The sequence below is a fragment of the Grus americana genome, chromosome 3 (genome assembly GCF_028858705.1).
Source record: "Grus americana isolate bGruAme1 chromosome 3, bGruAme1.mat, whole genome shotgun sequence".
In the NCBI taxonomy this organism is placed as follows: Eukaryota; Metazoa; Chordata; class Aves; order Gruiformes; family Gruidae; genus Grus; species Grus americana.
In genome coordinates this window covers 13,911,924-13,930,615 of record NC_072854.1, presented here as the reverse complement: position 1 = coordinate 13,930,615, position 18,692 = coordinate 13,911,924, and the positions used below count along the sequence as shown (strand labels likewise).

General features: G+C 37.0%; 1 protein-coding gene across 5 annotated transcripts in view; it reads right to left on the bottom strand.

Moving 5' to 3' along the window:
• Nucleotides 1-18,692, bottom strand: part of NBAS (NBAS subunit of NRZ tethering complex) — a 183,475-nt gene that overhangs the window by 152,214 nt on the left and 12,569 nt on the right. For all 5 annotated transcript variants that reach the window (XM_054821998.1, XM_054821999.1, XM_054822001.1 and 2 more), the window contains exons 10-16: nucleotides 11,834-11,972; nucleotides 10,906-10,971; nucleotides 7,239-7,367; nucleotides 4,851-4,914; nucleotides 3,228-3,421; nucleotides 1,872-2,129; nucleotides 599-724 (exon numbers count right to left, since the gene is read on the bottom strand). In XM_054821998.1, the coding sequence (XP_054677973.1) occupies nucleotides 599-724; nucleotides 1,872-2,129; nucleotides 3,228-3,421; nucleotides 4,851-4,914; nucleotides 7,239-7,367; nucleotides 10,906-10,971; nucleotides 11,834-11,972 (976 nt within the window). The remainder of the gene's footprint in view (nucleotides 1-598; nucleotides 725-1,871; nucleotides 2,130-3,227; nucleotides 3,422-4,850; nucleotides 4,915-7,238; nucleotides 7,368-10,905; nucleotides 10,972-11,833; nucleotides 11,973-18,692) is intronic.

Sequence of the window (18,692 nt, the reverse complement as noted above, 5' to 3'; positions counted from 1 at the left end):
AGGTTAGATTTCTCTTGATCTCTTGGAAGAATTTACACTGTAGAACCATTAGGTTGGGCATCTCTGACAATGCTTGTCTGCTGAGTTTGAGGAATTTCCTCCAAGCCAAAAAAACCCATGTTGCATTCTACTGAAAAACTCCAGTTAAAGGTAGCAGAGTTTAATATAAACTTTTTTTATTCAAACTTTGCTATGAAGCTACTGATACCACCATCACCTTCCCATTTAATTTTCTCAAATACTTGGAAGTTATTTAAATGCTTTGTATTTCCAATTATTATTATTCATTTGCCATGCAACAATCTACTGCTGCATGCAGGGGAGAGATCACAGAAAGCATGCTGCTGTTAATGGAAATTAGAAGATACTCCAAAGGAAAGATTTCCATTAACTTCCAAGGTCTCTGGATCAGGCCATCAAGTTAAATGAACAAGATCACTCTCTTCCACATCACATGAAGTGGAATTTGCAGGACAGCTCTGCAAATTGCCACCAACTTATGTTGCATAAATTAGAATGCAACTGAGAATTCAATTCCTGTGAAGATAATGCAGTCATTCTGATAAGAAAGCCTACAAGCCACAAAAAACAAACCCACCAAGTAGTCCTGAATTGAAGCGACGTTAACAGCTGATTTCCTCCACTGTCTTTGATACACAAGATCAGAATCAAGGCCATATGCTTGAGCCAAAGACAAAGCTTCCCCATAGTCTTCATTATCGATCTAAAATCCAAACACATGAAAATGAAAGTCATCTGATTTCCATATTAAACAATCAATTATTAATTCTGTGTGTTGAAACAGGTAGAGGGATAATTACTGTGGGTATGCTTAAGCAGGTAGGTCAGACAATGGCTCAAGATATGGATGAGTAAGATTCAAATCAGAAACCTCTAGAAAATCAGAGGGTTTTCCTCAAGAAAAAGGAAGAAGTTATTTAGGTAACTGATATGACATCAGCACTTCCTGGAAACTCTAATAGTTACAGACTGGGCTTGTTTACCATCAGAACAATTAAAATTGCCTAGACAAAGTACTCTGTAGAGTAGACATAAAAAATAAGAAGTATCTGTTCTTCAGTAAAAATGAGTAAAAGGGTTAATTTCATGTATGCCTGAAAAAAAACATTAAGTAAACTACATTAACATCAGAGTAGAAGTTAACCCATTCCCTGGCCAACAACAAGCTCAACTAATTTAGAATCATACAATTGTTTTGGTCGGAAAAGACCTTTAAGATCATCAAGTCCAACCATTAACCTAACACTGCCAAGTCCAGCCACTAAACCATGTCCCTAAGCACCACATCTACACGTCTTTTAAATACCTCCAGGGATGGTGACTCAACCACAGGAGAGCCTGTTCCACTGTTTGACAGCCCTTTCGGTGAAGAAATTTTTCCTAACTTCCAATGTAAACCTTCCCTGGTGCAACCTGAGGCCATTTCCTTTTGTCCTATCACTTGTTACTTGGGAGAAGAGACCAACACCCATCTCACTGCAATCTCCTTTCGGGTAGTTGTAGAGAGCAATAAGGTCTCCCCTCAGCCTCCTTTTCTCCAGACTAAAAAAAATTTCATTCAACATATTTGCCAGGTCTTTCATATTTGTAAACACTCACATGAGTACACTTCCAAGTCTGGCCAAACTAATGATGCACAGTGTCTCCTTAGTGACCTGCAAACATCACCTCATCTGATTTATTATAATGCTGGTTTTAACAATGATCCCTTAGATTAACAGAAGAATCTAGGCACATAGTTCTAAGAGTCTCTTAGTCGACGGTGTGCTATGTTAACTAAAGAATAAAAATAAAAAGTTTATTTAGAAATAAAGCTCATTAAAAGATACAACCTTTCCTTTTATACTCACCTTTCTCTGGTACAGTTCCTCTGGAGTCGTGGATCTCAAACTGACAAGGCGGAAATTCTTTGTAATAGTACGTGGACGTTTCCGTGGAGGAGCAAATCGTTCCATTTCTGTCACAAAGTACAGGCCTTGCTTTAGGTAGCTGAAGTACCTGTCCTTAGCAGAAGTTTCATCATCTGACTCAGAGTCATCTTCACCCTCATCTTCATCACCAGGCCTGCTCTCCAGGCGTAATCTTTTTGGAACGAGTTTTATCTCGCACTGCACAGAAAACAATTCTTAAGGGTAGAATATGAAGCACCCACCTACTACATCTCAACTAGTCTGGTGAGAATGGAATATATTTCCACTCCCAGTACTTCAAATTTCAGAATCAAGATCCTTCCTCCCCTTCTCCTCTCAACCCTTTATTTCTCTGCTTACTTAATATATTCCACAAACCCTGTGTGGGTCTGTCTCCTAGATCTGAGGCTTCATCCCTTCCTACTGAAGCAAGGGTGAAGGCTTCTTAGTAGTAACCCACTGCTACACTAAATGTCCTACACCACCCTGGACAACACAGAGCTATGGAGACATCTTAGTACACTGTTATATAGCTTACTGCAGCATACAACAATGTTTTCAACTCAGCTATCAAAAGCAAGGTTTTCTGTATGCAGGTCTCTGGCTAGATCTGATTTCCAGAATAATACAAATAATTCCAAAAATACACATGCAGGCTTTGGTACATATTGAGATATTCTCATTAAAAAAATGTAAAATAACGTTTAAGATATTTAAGACCTATTTCATCATCAGCCTTAGGAAATAGTTATTTTCTTCACTTTAAATAAAATTCCTGGTTAACTTCTTAACCAAAATCATGTTCTTCTACTTCCTGGAATCCTACTAAAGATCAACAAAAATAGATCTCTTTCATGGCTTGGTCTTTAATTTAAATGTGTTACTCATTTTTCTTGAACATAGTCCCTCTGTAAGAGGCATCTGTTTCAAAATGGGAGGGGGCTGCTTGCAGTATGCTTCAAATGCACTAACATACAAAAGCAGTGAAAACTGTTGACACAAACTGTTTCCTGCAGCAAGATTCCTCTCATTAAGACTCAGCCTTCTAGGAGTTTTGCATCTGCTATTGAGAACTTATTTGACAATTAGTTTTTTATTAAGACAGTGGAATTGCATCAAGTTCAGAATTTCCCTGCAATACCTACCTAGAGATTAGCAAACAGAATCACTTTTCCTATTAGTAATAATAATTTGTATTTTTTTAGACCATACCACACACAGGTAACACCCTTAGGATTACATATAGAAAAGCAAACTGTTTCTACATTCAGTTCTCTACCTGTGCACATTCCTCACCTCCAGACTTAGAAATCCTCCATCATGAGCTGAAGTGACCTGAGGAGAACTCTCAAACCACTCACATGACTTTCCCAGCAAGTTTCTCAACGTCTTGACTGATGACACAGTCAACGCACCAGAGCAGCGAGCCAGGATCACAGAATTATCTGCCCACCAATTTACATCTATCAATGGGTAATAGGATTCTTTGTCTAAAATAAATAAAAAAGCACCATACAAAGAAAGATAACTTTAAACACCAGATAATAATCAAAGTCACTTCTGTTCTTAAGAGATTTCATCTGATGGCCCAATTTAACAAACTTTTATTATGATATATGAATCCTTGGTTTACCAAGTTTGTATTTTAGATCAATTATATTTTACTAAATCAGTTCTGCATTAACTAAAGCTGTTAAAGGGAAAAACAATTTTGGACTTAATTTCTTTTAATATTATTTGGTAAATTAATTTATAGTAAACTGATTTATGTGCACAAAACATGACAAATTTTAGATATTGATTAAGATGTGCTTCAGTACTTCCCATTTTTGACCAAATCTCCCTGGCAACAAACATAACGCTGATGAAAGTCACAAAAGGTTACACTGCTTTTGAGGACAAGTGACAACTATGAACAAGGCTCCTGAAACAGCCAACAAGATGAGGTTGTTAAGAAATTAAACCAACAAACCAAACAAACACAAAAGTCACCATGACCGAGGATGGAAGCTGTGTAACTTTTAAGATTGTTTTGATTACGGTAACTGGATCTTGGGACAAAATGTTCACCAGAAGTACCTCAGATTGTTCACTACAGTGTCATTTCCCACCTCTCTGGTGAAAACCATCTTTCCCCAAACAGCACTGAGAAACAGATCAGCTCATCACTCTTCTGCCACCTCAGTGCTTAGTCAGCAGCCTACTCATGAAGGTCAGATGAGTTAACCCAGAGACAGAATCACCAAGAAAAATAGTAGAAAGAAACAGGGATCTTTTAATAATATAGATGTACACAAGCAATAGTGAATGGATCATGGAATAGCTATTGATCTCTGCACTCTTGGAAGAGCCATGTAATAACCAAGTGATCAATGGCTGCACACAGTGGCCTGAATTTTGGGAAAAGAACAGAGACTGACACGAGGCAAACCCAGTTGGAGGAAACAAAGCCTTTTTGTTTCAGAATTTTAAACTAATCTCTAAATTATTTCAAGATTTATTAGACATTCACAAAAAGAAAAGGTAAACTTTAGGTTTTAAACTGCGGACTTTAATAGCGTGTTACCTATGATATTATGATGTAGTGGCTTCTGATACAAGCTGAGACATCTGCTGAATGTTCAGCATACTACAGAGTCCTAATCCCATGATTAATAATAAATGAAGTCCTGTGCTAACTGAAATATCCTTTTATATTTATTGTTATGGTTACAAAAGTATTCCTAAGAGAGGATTTAAAAAAAAAACCCTATTGTGACACTCATTTAGCTATGCCATGCTACAAATTCAAATCATACATACAATTTTGGTGACTATTCTAATTGAGATTTAATTAAGCCATTTCAGATCTTTGTACATTTGTATAAATACTTTTAACTACACGGTGGTATAAAATAATGATCTAACGGTACCACATACCTTTTATTTTCTTTCTTTTTTCACTAGAGAGTCTCCAGTCTGGGTTGATCTCATCATAACCTGGCTAAATAAAACAGTACAAGAGAAAAAAAAAGATTATATGCAAGTCAGTCTTTGTAACACAATCTATGTATTTAATCTATTGCTCTCCCACTCATTTTTCAATGAAAACATTCCCACAAATTCAAACTTTGCCTGAGCATAAAACATACAGCTACTTTAGTGACATTGTACTTTGTTCTAAACAGTTACATTAAAACAAAAAACATAGCAAAATAGACTGCTGGATTCCTAAAACATTGTATTGGAAAACAAGAATACCATCAGACGTGGCCTAGTCATCATTAAACAGTAATCGTACTCTAAAGATTTCTGAAATAAAGCACACAGAAGCCCACCAAGTGTTTGTTTTTTCATGTCTATACATAGGACTGCCAACATGTAAAAGAAGAATCTCCAAAATAGTCCTCCTGCTTGCTCTGTGTAGTGCTCCTGAGTACCAGTCTAGTACAGTGCTGTATGTATTAACTGTGGTTATTTTCATAATTGTAAAACCCCTTTCAAGACTACTGCATCAAGAGAAGCAACATTATTTAATGACATTATTTAATGATGCACTGTAGCATTTAGAATTGGTAAGCTCTTGCTGTGTTGTCTTTTTAGACTTTATTTGGTAACGTTAGAATACATGGGAACTACGCAAACATAGATGACAGTAATCCTGCCCCTAGTTGCAGGTAAATTATACAGCTCAGACAACCAAACCAGTTTTGGGTCATACAGAAGGTGATTTTCAGGCTTAATTTTTTAGTAGAGAGGGGTCTAATAATTAAAATTAAACGTGGAGCCACTTTAACTTGTTTGGGTGACAATTAAGTAGGAATCACACACATGAAAATTATCCATTATATGTGAACACCAATTTCACTTATAAAAAATAATTTTGAAAACAGTCAAGTACTGTAATACTCCTTTATATCACCCTCACTAGATGATAAAGTCCTAAAAACTGGTCCAGAATGCATATTCATTATCATTAAAAAATTAAGAAAAAAATGAAATGATTCACTATAAACATCCTCGAGCAAAATTTGTATTCTCACAAAAAAATGAAATGCATGTTAAAAATATAGAGCAATATATATAGACAGATACGCGTATATACACACATATACGTACACAACACTTTTGCCAACATTGCAGCAGGATTTTTTGTTTGGTTGGTTTTTAAAAGTACTTTCCTAAATAAGCTCGGAACTACATTTCTGTGGTGGTTTGACCCCAGCTGGCAGCTGAACACCACTCCCCTCCCCAGTGACAGAGGGGAGCATAGGAAGAGCAAAAGCAAAAACAGTCGTGGGTCAAGACAAAGATAGTCTAAGAAGCAAAGGAAAGCAGAATAAAAAAGAAAAACCAAGCGATGCAAGGGCAATCATTCATCACCATCCACAAGCAGATCGATGTCCACCCAGTCTGAGCCATGGCTACTGTTATCTGTACAGGTGTTTGTTGATTTAAATCTTTTCTACAGTCAAAGTTTTTAGCCTATCTTTTTTGTAATTCTTTTTGAAAACCTTCATTTAACCTCATTGTCATTATGATACCCAAAGGGAAGATGTCTGCCTTCATTTTGTCCTCTTCCTCATTATAGAAACCTGTACTATATTAATGGCAGGAAGCATTTCATTGTGGACCTTACAGTACCTACTGCACATTGCATAAACTGCAGAGAAAATCAATATATTGTGGGAAAAGCCATCTGTGTTTCATATGAATACATAAATGTGAAGAATTTAAAACAGTCTACAAAAATTTGAAATTTTGGAACCTTCTGGAATTTTTTTTGAGAACTAGTTAGCTTTCAATTCCCAGTGTTTAAATTCACACTAGTTACGTAAAAATTTGCCAGCGTCCGCGCAATTCCTAACTTAAGTTCCCCTATTTAGTTTCGGCAAACAGTTCCTGTAGAAAGCTTGTTACTTACTAATACCAATCTGATGAACAAACTATTCTGGAGTGTTATCTAGCAAAAGGTAAGGTAAATTTTGAGAAAAGAATAGATGAACACATTAGACATACAGCGGAATTTAGTTTCAACCATTCAAACAAAGTTACCTGTGTTGGCTTCCACTAACATTTTAAAAATAGCACTTCAGTCTACCTCTACCAGTGTTACCCATTTGGCATCAAAATGCCTCATGAAAAATTCATTCCAACACAATTGGTTCTTTTTCTTAAACTATAAAGCTTATAGTTAAAACATAGAAAGATTATTGTAAAAGTAAATATAGCACTCCTGAAAAATATGGACTTGACTGGAAAGACAGTATGTACCTAAAACACAGTTATCTGAACTACTCTCATCTCCTAGGAAAACATCCTCCTTACCTGATCTGTTTGGTCCCATTCTCCTTGTTGTCTGAGAGATGGAATAGACCAGATTGTCAGTTTTCCTGAAAAATGAATAGCTGCCAGAAGAGCTCCATCAGGAGAAAGATTCATCTTGAAAATTCCATCCTGTCAAACATTATGTCAGCAAAGTAAAAAAACTCGAACAAACAAACCCCCCCATACACATCAAGAAATAAAAAAACCCCAACCAACCAACCTCACAACCACATTGACCCAAAACCCCAGAATATTTTTGCTACTTTATGAAAAAAAAAAATTGTATGATCTTCCACATCCTGAAAATTTAACATGCTTTATATTTAAAAAAAAAAAACAACAAACAAAACCCCCCAAAAATCTATGCTAAAAGTCAGAATAAACATGAAATATCAACTGTGGCATAGAAGAGTAAAAACAATCTGTATAAAGCAAGAATACTACCATAATACTAACAAATCTTTAGGAACATGAACTTCTGTACCACACCAGCATACATCAAACAAAATCTGAAAGTGTGGCATTCCTAGGAGAACACTGCAGAGAGCAATGCACAGCTAGTTGGAGGAAGAACTGCAGGTTGTTCTCAAATCATCTGCTCAGAGAAAACGCCCAGCAGCCTCAGTTTTCTGCTGTCCCGCCCCTCAGGTCCACCCAAGGATGACTGCTACCCAAACACAGCTCTTAGTACAGCTCTTCCTCCCTGGAAACAAACTTCTGGGTGGGTATTATTAAAATTAAAAACAAAGGGGATACAAGAGATACATAGATGAGATCTTGAAGCAGCACATTGCTCATTACAGGACATTAGATCTGAATTTACGAATCTCTTGGTAACATTAGACTGAGCAGCAATACAGTGAACATCAAGTTAAGTCCATACAGAAGAAATAATTCAATAAGTAAACTACATCAAGGCTACAAAAATTCTCCTAGATGAAGTTTTCCTTCAGCTCTGGATATTTTAAAAGACAAAACGTAATTTAAACGAAATATTTCCTTAGGGATTCATGAACTCCCACACAATTACAACTGAATCTATACACTATTTCCACAAGACAAAAGCCTCTAAATATACACTCAAATTTTAAAGTCAAACTTAGTGTCACTGGTAATACATAACAGTTTCTGAAAATACAATTTCTATTTACTCCCCCCTCCCTCAACACAACTTCTGTTTCCAGAAAGATCATTAGGTTCTCAGAGAGTCAAGTCTTCACTGAAAGACAGTAGGATGTAGATTCCCAAAACTTACATTGTTTATAAAACACCACTTTGGTGGTGCAGTTCACTTTTTAAAACTTTCTAATAAAGATTCAACCTACAGTAATGTTAGAACTATCCAAGTCTGCCAAATTGATTATCCAGCACCTCCCCTCTTGGAAAACACTTCAACATAAATGAAGTACAGAAAAGTTACTAGACATCCATATGATTAAGAAGTTTGAATGGAGTCTCTATAGCACATTAGTGGTAAGCATCATTTGAAGATAACTATTCCTTTACGGTTGTTTGTTGGGGTTTGTGGGGTTTTTTAATTATTTTTATTTTATTTCTTAGGCTGTTTTACATTCTAGCTATGTCACAGAAACAATGATGATCAAGTAATCTGCTCACTGTTGCACAGTGGTTTGCAGCTATTGAGAATACTGCTTAAATACTACCTTAAAATGTGTTTTTAATTGAAAAGGGGAGCAGTATTAAGGGGTTTTTTAAACCAGTTATGAATTTTTTTTCTAATATAAATAATTCTTAAGTATTCTCCAACTATATTCTAAGCAGCTAGAGTACTGCAATCTCTATGATAGTTTGCCAAGGAATTGTACGTGCCTAGTAATGGCAATTCTGTCCTTACAAATCAAGCTGCACGCAGAGGACAAAGAACAAGACTGTTAAAGGACTTAGAAACATATAGCCAAAATATATAACCATTCAGATAAATGGTCAGTGGTATACATCACGGATCTTAACAGGGGTTAAGCATTTACTCAGTAGTCAGTAATAATTCTGTTGTTGTTGAATTTAGATGTTGAGTGGCCACTAACACATTGAAATTTCCCACCAGAGCATTGTTATCTATAGAGATTAATCAGTCCTCTGGCAAAGCAGGCAATGCGGCCTCAGTAAACAGCTTGTCAACTTAAGGGAACTGCGGAACAAGATGCTGAAAACCTCAGCAGGTTGGCACTTCACATTTTATAAGTGTCATTTAAGTTAGCAACACTAAGAATCAAATCCCAAGACAGCTAGTTCTAATGTACAAGTCCTCTAGCTGCTGTGCCTGTCATGCATTAACAACGCTGCCAATTTCCCACTAAGAATATAAACTATACCTCACATATTTAAACCATAATCTCTGAAATCAGATTAAAACATTCAAGGATGAATAACAATCTCTGCTTTTCTTTGTAAATTTAGTACTGGCAAGTGCAGTGAAAGCTGAAGTTTAGTACAGCTACACTCAGTACTGGCCTTCCAGTAAAAAAGTTTAGTTCTATGTGTTCAGTGAAGGAAATAAAATTTCTCCCCATTCCACCCTCGAGAGAGATTCAGAAAGATTTGTTTTCCCCTTCCAATCAAGCATGCATTTTTTTCTTTTAACCAGTCACCTAAACGTCCCAAAAAAATCTATTAAGGTCATTTCCAAAGTCCATATAACTTCAGACCAGCCATTTTTCCTCTCAGGAGGATACAGTGAGGGTGGTAGACAGATTCTTTACTGTTCTTTCCTTGTAAAGCACAAGAAGGGAAAACATTTTTTTTGTACAAGGGAAGGGGGGATAGAAAAAGGAATCAAGCAAAGGCTACACACAACTAGACGAGATAGGAGAAGGTGGTGCAGTACCGCATGGGTAGCTCCTAAGGCATGTAGAAGAAAGCCACAAGCGCTGTGTGCGAACCCTTAGAAATATGGAAAGCACACACCTACACCTCAGCATGACACTTAGGATTTAACGCTCACTCATTCAGGGGAGGGGAGAATACAAGACCCACATCCAGGTTTTGTTAAGAACAAGTTGATTCTGATCAGCAGTTTCATTAGGTTCGCATGTGTCCTGCTAGGAGAAGTCAAGTCTTTGTGTCTGCCCTATTTAAGCCATGAATTATTAGTTTGAACGCACTCATTTTTTCCTTCCCCATCCTGTATGTAAATTTTGGGATATAAGGTGAGGGGGGGTTTGTTTGTTTTCCAGTGGGAGTGGGGCAGTACAGAAGGCTGGATTTTGGAGTTCCTCTCATTTCTCTCACAACCATATAACTGAGAAACATTGTCACAATATACTCTCTTCTTGTAGAATATATCACGCACCTAGCATGCTATGATCATTACACTCATTAACAAATAACTAAGTGGCTTTTTACACCTTCTTTTTTGATTAAGAGTTTACATTTAATATTGAACTCTACATCTCCAGACCTGTTCCTGCCAGTATGCTGAAAATCCCAGATTCAAGCTTCAGCAGATAAACTAATTGGATTTTTAAAAAAGGCAAATAAATGCCAAGCTACTCCATTTAACACTAAAAGCTTATTATTTTTATAACTTTTAAAGAAATGTTAATTCTTAAGTTGCATAAATTTAAAAATATTTTCAGTCTCTCAGGCAGTCATTAATGGACAATTATGTTAGTAAAACACATTTCTGAGGTAGACCTAGACTTAATACCTGTTCTGTTCCCCGTCTGCTGTAAAATCTTAAATTCATAATCCTTAATAATCCTCTTCTCTGTGCCTGTAAGAACAGAAACACATCATACAATGAAAGACAATTTCATACATTGTTTTATGCACCAAAAACTAAGTCATATCTAAAGTACTAAAACAACTCTGCAGGATTCTTTAAACTTCCATAAGACTGCCTATTTTAAAATAATGCAAGGATAATAAAACGCAGTTTGTATAACTTCACCCATTTTGTTAGGTATGTAGCATGCACAGAAAAGCACTACTCATTTCCATTAAAATGAACAGCTCACTTTTAATACTAAGCAATACCTGTGTAATGGTAAACACTCGAATTTATCCTAGTATACCATAAATTGATTTCGGTATATCCACACAGTAGTTGCTACCAAATCAAACATTTATTTCTACTAGAAGCAAAAGAAATCAAGAGTCAAACTTAAACTGAAACACTTATTTCAGGTGTGCTGCCTTTTGTTATGAAGTAATAAAAAGACAAAAATAACAGGATTTTTTTTTTCCAACAAAGAGAGGTAACATACCCCAGTACGCAACTAAGGAGGTTGTACACTTCTCTGCTACAACTTTTGTTTGTTTGTTTATTCTTGTTTTGGTTTGTTGGGGTTTTATTTGGTTGTTTCGTCGTTTGGGTTTTTTGTTTTTGGGGTTTTTTTTCTTTTTTTTAAATCACAAGTGATAATCAAGAACTTTTAAGTTCTTATGATACTACAGAAAAAGCAAAATAGATGCTGGGGGGAAGAAATAACTTATGGGAAGTTCACATCATAGCTTATGAAATAGCAAAACACTGCATTAAATTCTTTTTTCAAGAAGAGATGCATATTGAACTTCCAGTTAGATAATTCTGACAGTGACAATATTCAACCAGTAAAATGAAGAAACATACTTACTGTTTTAATGTCATCTTCATAACTAGTGACCTGTTTATAATGGGGAGAGCCTGACAGAACTCTCCAAGCGGATATTCCACAACCAGTTGCTTTAGATACTCCATCTTCATCTGTTTCACAGCCTCCTACAAGCAGAAGTCTGTAAAATATAGAGGCATAGTATGCTTTCATATACTGACACACAAATGTTTTTTTTTTTAATTGTCTTAAGTCAGAACTATAGGAGTTTGCTTGCAGTAACAAAAAGACTAAATATAGTAAGATACCTAACAGCCCCAATAAGCTTTAAACTTCAGGGTCTTTATTCACAGGCAAAAAGATTTAAATATGACTTGAGTAACACTCGTTATTTGTGGCAATTATCCCTACCCATTCTCATCTCCAGCTTTCTAAATAAGGCATATTTCCCAACATTTAAAATAAAATAAGTCTGGCTACAAATCTGAGTTTCTCCCCTACCCTCAAAGAATTATAACAGTTAAAGCTTAAGCTTGTGAAAAGTTCTGGTCATTCTGTTTAAGCATTAGGTTTCCATTTATTCAGATGTGGTACAAAAGCTACTTCTCTTTTATTTAAGAAGCGAATGCATCAAGGTTTTTCAATTTTGTTTTCCAAAGTCACTCTACCAATTATGTGCATGCAATAATTTTGTTACACACAGTGGATGATACTTTAAAAATTTTGAGGGAACTTACAATAATTGCTGATTACCACTAAAATGTATCAAAATGTCTTCCCTTGAAGCCCCTTCACCTTATTAACAAACAGTTTTATATTTAATTGATGATTACTCTGAAGAAAGCTTTGAAAACACATGTCTAAATTTGTTTGGAAGCATCATTTTAGTGAACAACCCATCAAAAAGTAAAGCATCTGCAAAAAAAAAAAGCACAGATTGGAAGAGCCTGAAGTTCAGCCCGGAGAACACTCCTTTATCAATTTTCAAAGACTGCATTACTCTTGGAATGCTCTACCACCTAGCGGCTGATGCTCATATAACTCTCAGCTGTGATTTGAGTGTATTTGAAAACATTTCCTTCAAGAGTCAACTGAAAGAAATAAAATATAAAAGGAAAAAAAATCCTTCTACGCTTAATCCCCTTTAAGAGGTCAGTAAAACATTTAACATTCCCAGGTCTCATGCTATTCACAAACATACAGCAAGATGATTTATATCATGGATGCTTACAGTCTGTTAAGGTTCTTCAGAGTTTTAGCTATTTTGTGGTGTAAAGAGTTGCCTAAGACAACAAACCAGAAATAACTCCAACCATTTTCCATAAAAACAACAATAGGAGACTCTCAAGTCTACCATCAGAATTAACAGGAAAATGGGCAATTTTGTATTGTTCTTATGATCAGAAAGCAAACCATAACACAGCTGAGAGTCATTACTTCTCCCTCACAGAGGTGCTGTTTAACTTGAGAACATGTAAAATTTCTGGCTGAGCATCCATGATGCAGTGTTTTCTTGCTGTAGTATGCCAAGAAGAAACCAGGTTATCATTTAAGGAACAAACTGATTCCTATCAGAGTCAAGGAAGTCTACCACGAGTAGTGCAGATTGTATTTCAGACTCCTTAAAACTGGGACCTGAATAGATGTGGAAGCAAACATACTTCTTGAGTAATTAGCATGCGCTTTTCGTAGCGATAACATAGGAAAAAAAGCAGGCACAAAATTCACCTATTATAGCTTTCCAGTAGATCCTTAGCAAAGCAATTGGGTTATGAAGATGACACCAATTAGTAAAGCATGGTATTAGACAATCAGTGAGAGAACTCCAACACAGACACAGCAGCAAGGGAGGACTGTACTTCAGCATTATGTAGATTGCAAAAGAACCTCCATCATGAGTACTACTTGTTAAACAGAGGATATGACTGTTGCTCAGCGAGCCCAGCAATCCCAGTGTTAAAATACCAAAGAACTCCTGCAGTGCATACCTCTTTTCTGAACAAGCTAGTAATAAAAGACTGCATTAAGCTTTGCATGCAACAAACTTTACATCTTAAATGAACCCAAGTTGCTCTATATTTTAACAGTTTCTAATCAACACCAACTGTTTGGGTTTGATACCGATTGTTCATTCTGGTCAGTTGGTTGGACAATTCTCAAGTAAATATTTGGACAGGAACTCAGAGGAACGTACCAAGACACCACTTAAACCCCAAATACTAGTAAGAGTACTTTGTTATGCAAGACATACTGAGCACTAGCTCAATCCAAAGACGTCTCTAGTACCAGGACTCTCAAAGACTATAGGAGTTGGTTTAAAATCACAACAGCGGAAATGCAGACATTGAAAAACAGAATATTTAAGCAATTCCATACTCAAGCAACTGAGGAAATCAGAAGCAACAAGCAGGACAACATAGCAAGTCTAATTTCATTCAACTTTGGGACATAAACAAATGCTAGAAACTACTTGAATGGTTTGTTATTCTTTGATGAAGAAAGTTACTTTAACCCAGGAAGACTTGGAGAGAAGAACATCAATCCTTCAGAAATATGGAAAGCAATAACACATTGGGTACCAATAAACAACACAGTTCTCAGAAATACACAAAAGATTTTTATATCAAATTTTCTGCTGATTACCAGGGGGAAAATTGTACTTGGTAAGAGAAAAACTTCACAGATTAAATGTCATACAATTAAGAATTGTACTAATAATTAATCCATGTTTGTTTCCTTTCTGTATATTTTTTTTCATCTCCCTTCTCCCTGACACTTCCCTTCTGCAATCTTCCTCTGCCTGCAATCATTCTATCGGAGAAGCTTGACACACTGCCACTGATCAAAGAATGTAAGAGCTGCCCCCAACTCATACAAAAGCCATCTTTTAGGCGGACTATGTAGTTCTTCTGAGGGACTTCAGTAAAAAACAAAGAAGTAGTAAGTTTTCAAATATCTTGCAGCACATACCTCCACCAAAATAAAAACAAACAAACGAAAAACCCGACACAATAAAATTAACTTTCAGCAGAGACATAGCACCATAGCACACCACATGAAAGTCGTTTCCAGCACCAACAGGTTTTATGGCAAAATACTTGATTAACCCTGTTGTATATTATGCAGTTTACGTCCACTTTAGCTAGCCAAGAATAAACGTGTTTGGGTACCCAAACATCTGAGCACAGAGTCTAGTATCACGAAATCACATCTTAAAACTCAGACAGATGTTGGCCAGATCAATGTTACATAGATCATTCTGCATAAAGTGATCAATTTTGTAACTTTTTTTAGCACAGAAAGCAAGTTTCACATGGTTTTTTTCACAGCCTTTCATGAGGAAAGCTTTACAAAAAATAAAATTAAAAATCAGTACACAAAAACTTTATGAAATCACTACAACACAGCTGTGAAATCCTAATAACCAAAAGACAGGGGGCACAATCCTCTGGAAGATTAATTTATCTATTGTCTTGTCCATCCGTAGGCACCTAAATTCTTCCATAAGCTCCAACTTCTATTGCAACATACCACTGAACTAAAAATTTCAACAGCAGCAGTGACTAAAACTCAATTACAATTGACCGCAATGTGCCAGAGGTGACTAAGAGACAAATAGTAGCACAAAGACCAAGAGAAGAATTGTCAATAATCGTGACAGCAGTAGCTCCAAAACTGCCTGAACTAGCTCTCAAAAACTCCATCAAGATAAATCTTTCCAAAGAAATTTCAGAAAAACTGTCACATACAGTGCAACATATTTATAATTCTGAAATATCTTTTAGGATAAATGAAACTCAATGACAGCTGGAATGACGATGTCATATCAGTTTAGACACACACGAAACACACAATCTCAAGACAAAAAGCATTCTCCCAGGACTGCAGAGAAATTCATCATGGCAGCACGTACTTAAAATTTTAAAAAGCTTTTCAGAGAGCAAAATGCAACAGCAGGGACAGAAACTATTAAGATGAATAACACAACTGGCATCAAAAGAAAGCGAAAAGTACTCCTGAGAGCCTCAGCAAAGATCTGGCCTTGTTTACCAATTATTTTTTCAAGACTAGACAGGAGATGACTCCAAAACAGCAAGTTGACAGGTAGACTGGGAACAGCAACAGGAGAGGTTTTGCTCCTGTTTACTTTTTTTTTTTAAGCTAGTCTCAATCGGAAGAAGATACCATGCCAACAACTTTTTTTTGTCCCAGTAACGTGAAAAACTACTTTTCCTGGTCAAATACTTGGATTCTTATATCACACCATATCAGCTGTAGTTTTATGCCACACCAGAAGGGCCACAAAGCAACATTAACTTAATATATGACACTTAATAGTAACTCCCTAGAAGCGAAAGGTTTGTCTATCACACTGTTATGGACATCAAGATCAATGCAACACCCTTTCGTACTTAAAATGTTAAAATCTTGCATAATTTTTATTCTTGCATACGTTTTCTACACAGAGCACAGCTAGAATGCTCCAGTTTGTGCAGCAGCTTCTGGTCTCCATTTCTAGATCCTCTTTATCTTCTACATACTTCTGTGATCAGCAGAGGACTCCTGGGAAGTCTTTGAGGAACTTCACAATGCCTGCCATTGCCAGGAAGAGCTAGCCAGCAAGCTCTAGAAGCTTTTAACAAGGTCTGCCGGCTGTTCCTGACCAAAGGGTGCTTTGAGCTTTTGTTCCAGCTGACTCCTGATTAGCAAGGGTCAGAAACCCTCTCAACAAGTCCTAGAAAGAGACCTATGTAAGTGCCAGGCCAAGAGTGCAGCCAATGGATGTAGCATTTTGTGCAGCAGTTTGCAGAAAATGGGGCCAGAAACTCTCTGTGTATGTGTTCTCAGCACCTGTGGTAATGTGCCACCAGGCTCAGTCCCCAGCACCCACTGGAGCAGCTACCCCAGCAGGTCAGAGGCCTTGACACAGACCACGCTACGAAGGGAGGATACAGATGTGCAGGTCTTGGACTGCAGGGACACAGGTCCAAGCAACCTGCTCTAGTTGACCCTGCTGTGAAGTGGAACGGGTTAGATGATCTCCAGAGGTTCCTTCAGTCTCAAAAAAAATGGCTGCCCCTGCAGTACCTCAACTGTACTCTATGTCAAAGGTTACTACAAAGTTGGGCTGAAGATTACTACTACAATACCAGTTTCAAGAATAGCAAGTTCCATTGAGACTTCTACACAATTCCCCACTCAATTTTAGTACAACAAGCAAATTCCAGATGAATCTAAAACCCTTCACCTTCTATAGCCATCACACATTTTAGGCTCTAATAGCAAACATTTTCTGTAGCAACTGCAGATAAGCTTGAAGCACAACATTCAGCTACAGAGTAAGATACTCAAAATAGGCAAGGTGTTCAACCTTCCATTAGAGCTTACAGAGAGCTCACACTGAAGCAGACATAAGTTTTGTCAACTAAAGTGCACCATAAATTTCATCATAGATGAAAGCTGGATCACATGAGAAGACCAACAATAGGCATCTAAATTAAGGTATATAACACTTTCCAAAAGCAGTGAAACTCATTATTAGACTTTTTCCCAAAGCTATTGTTTCAAGTTTTCCTACAGATTCAGATACATTCACTACTGAAATACTCTCTTTGCAATTATCCTACATCTAGTTTAAAAAATTAAGCACATTAAATTATTGAGTGCTATTTTATTGCACTGTAATAGGTAATGAGCAAATACATAGCAATATAGAGTGCAGTAAGTCAAGGCTTACAAGCAGTGGAGATAGACCAGTATAATTTCATCATCTGAAATTAAATGAAATGCAAGAAAACAGGAGTACAACTGTCACTTCGTGCTAAGTGATCAAAGTTCACATTACTGGAAATGAAAACTTTGAAGTGTTCATATGTATCTACAATTTTCTTTAATGCACAATTTAAGAAAACTGCCTCCCTTCAGCTCTTGGGGTTTTTTTGGATAACAACACAATTTCAGCAAGAGACTCTGCTCATGAATTTAGAGTTCTCTAATGTCAAATGTAGATGCTTTCTACCACAGAGTAAATTCAAAACAGAAAAAGACTTGCCTATACGAAGGGCAAAACACTGCTTTTTTTGCTTTCCATCCATTCCATCCAACTGTGCATTCTTTCAAGTATCAATTTTTCAACTTGTGCTGGTTTTGGCTGAGATAGAGTTAATTTTTTTTTCATAGTAGATAGTATGAGGCTATGTTTTGGATTTGTGCTGAGAACAGTGCTGATAACACAGGGATGTTTTTGTTACTGCTGAGCAGTGCTTACACAGAGCCAAGGCCTTTGCTGCTCCTCACACCACCCCACCAGCGAGTAGGCTGGGGGTGCACAAGGAGTTGGGAGGGGACACAGCTGGCACAGCTGACCCCAACTGACCAAAGGGATATGCCATACCATATGACGTCGTGCTCAGCATATAAAGCTGGGGGAAGAAGGAGGAAGGGGGGGACGTTCTCAGTGGTGGCGTTTGTCTTTCCAAGTCACCGTTACACGTGACAGGGCTCTGCTTTCCTGGAGATGGCTGAAGACCTGCCTGCCAATGGGCAGTGGTGAATGAATTCCTTGTTTTGCTTTACCTATTAAACTGTCTTTATCTCAACCCACAAATTTTCTCACTTTTACCTCTTCTGATTCTCTCCACCATCCTGCTGGAGGAGAAGTGAGCAAGCAGCTGTGTGGTGCTTAGCTGCCGGCTGGGGTTAAACCACAACACAGCTTTACTAAGCAAGTCAACTGGCTGCACGTAGCAGAAAGTACTATGATCACAGGGTGCTCCATTTGACTGTTTTTATTTTCATGGAATGAGTCATAATATTTCGTAGTAAAAACAAGGAATTCCTGAAAGTGTATGCCATACACTTTACACAAACTTATTATTTCAGCAGCAGATATAACCACATC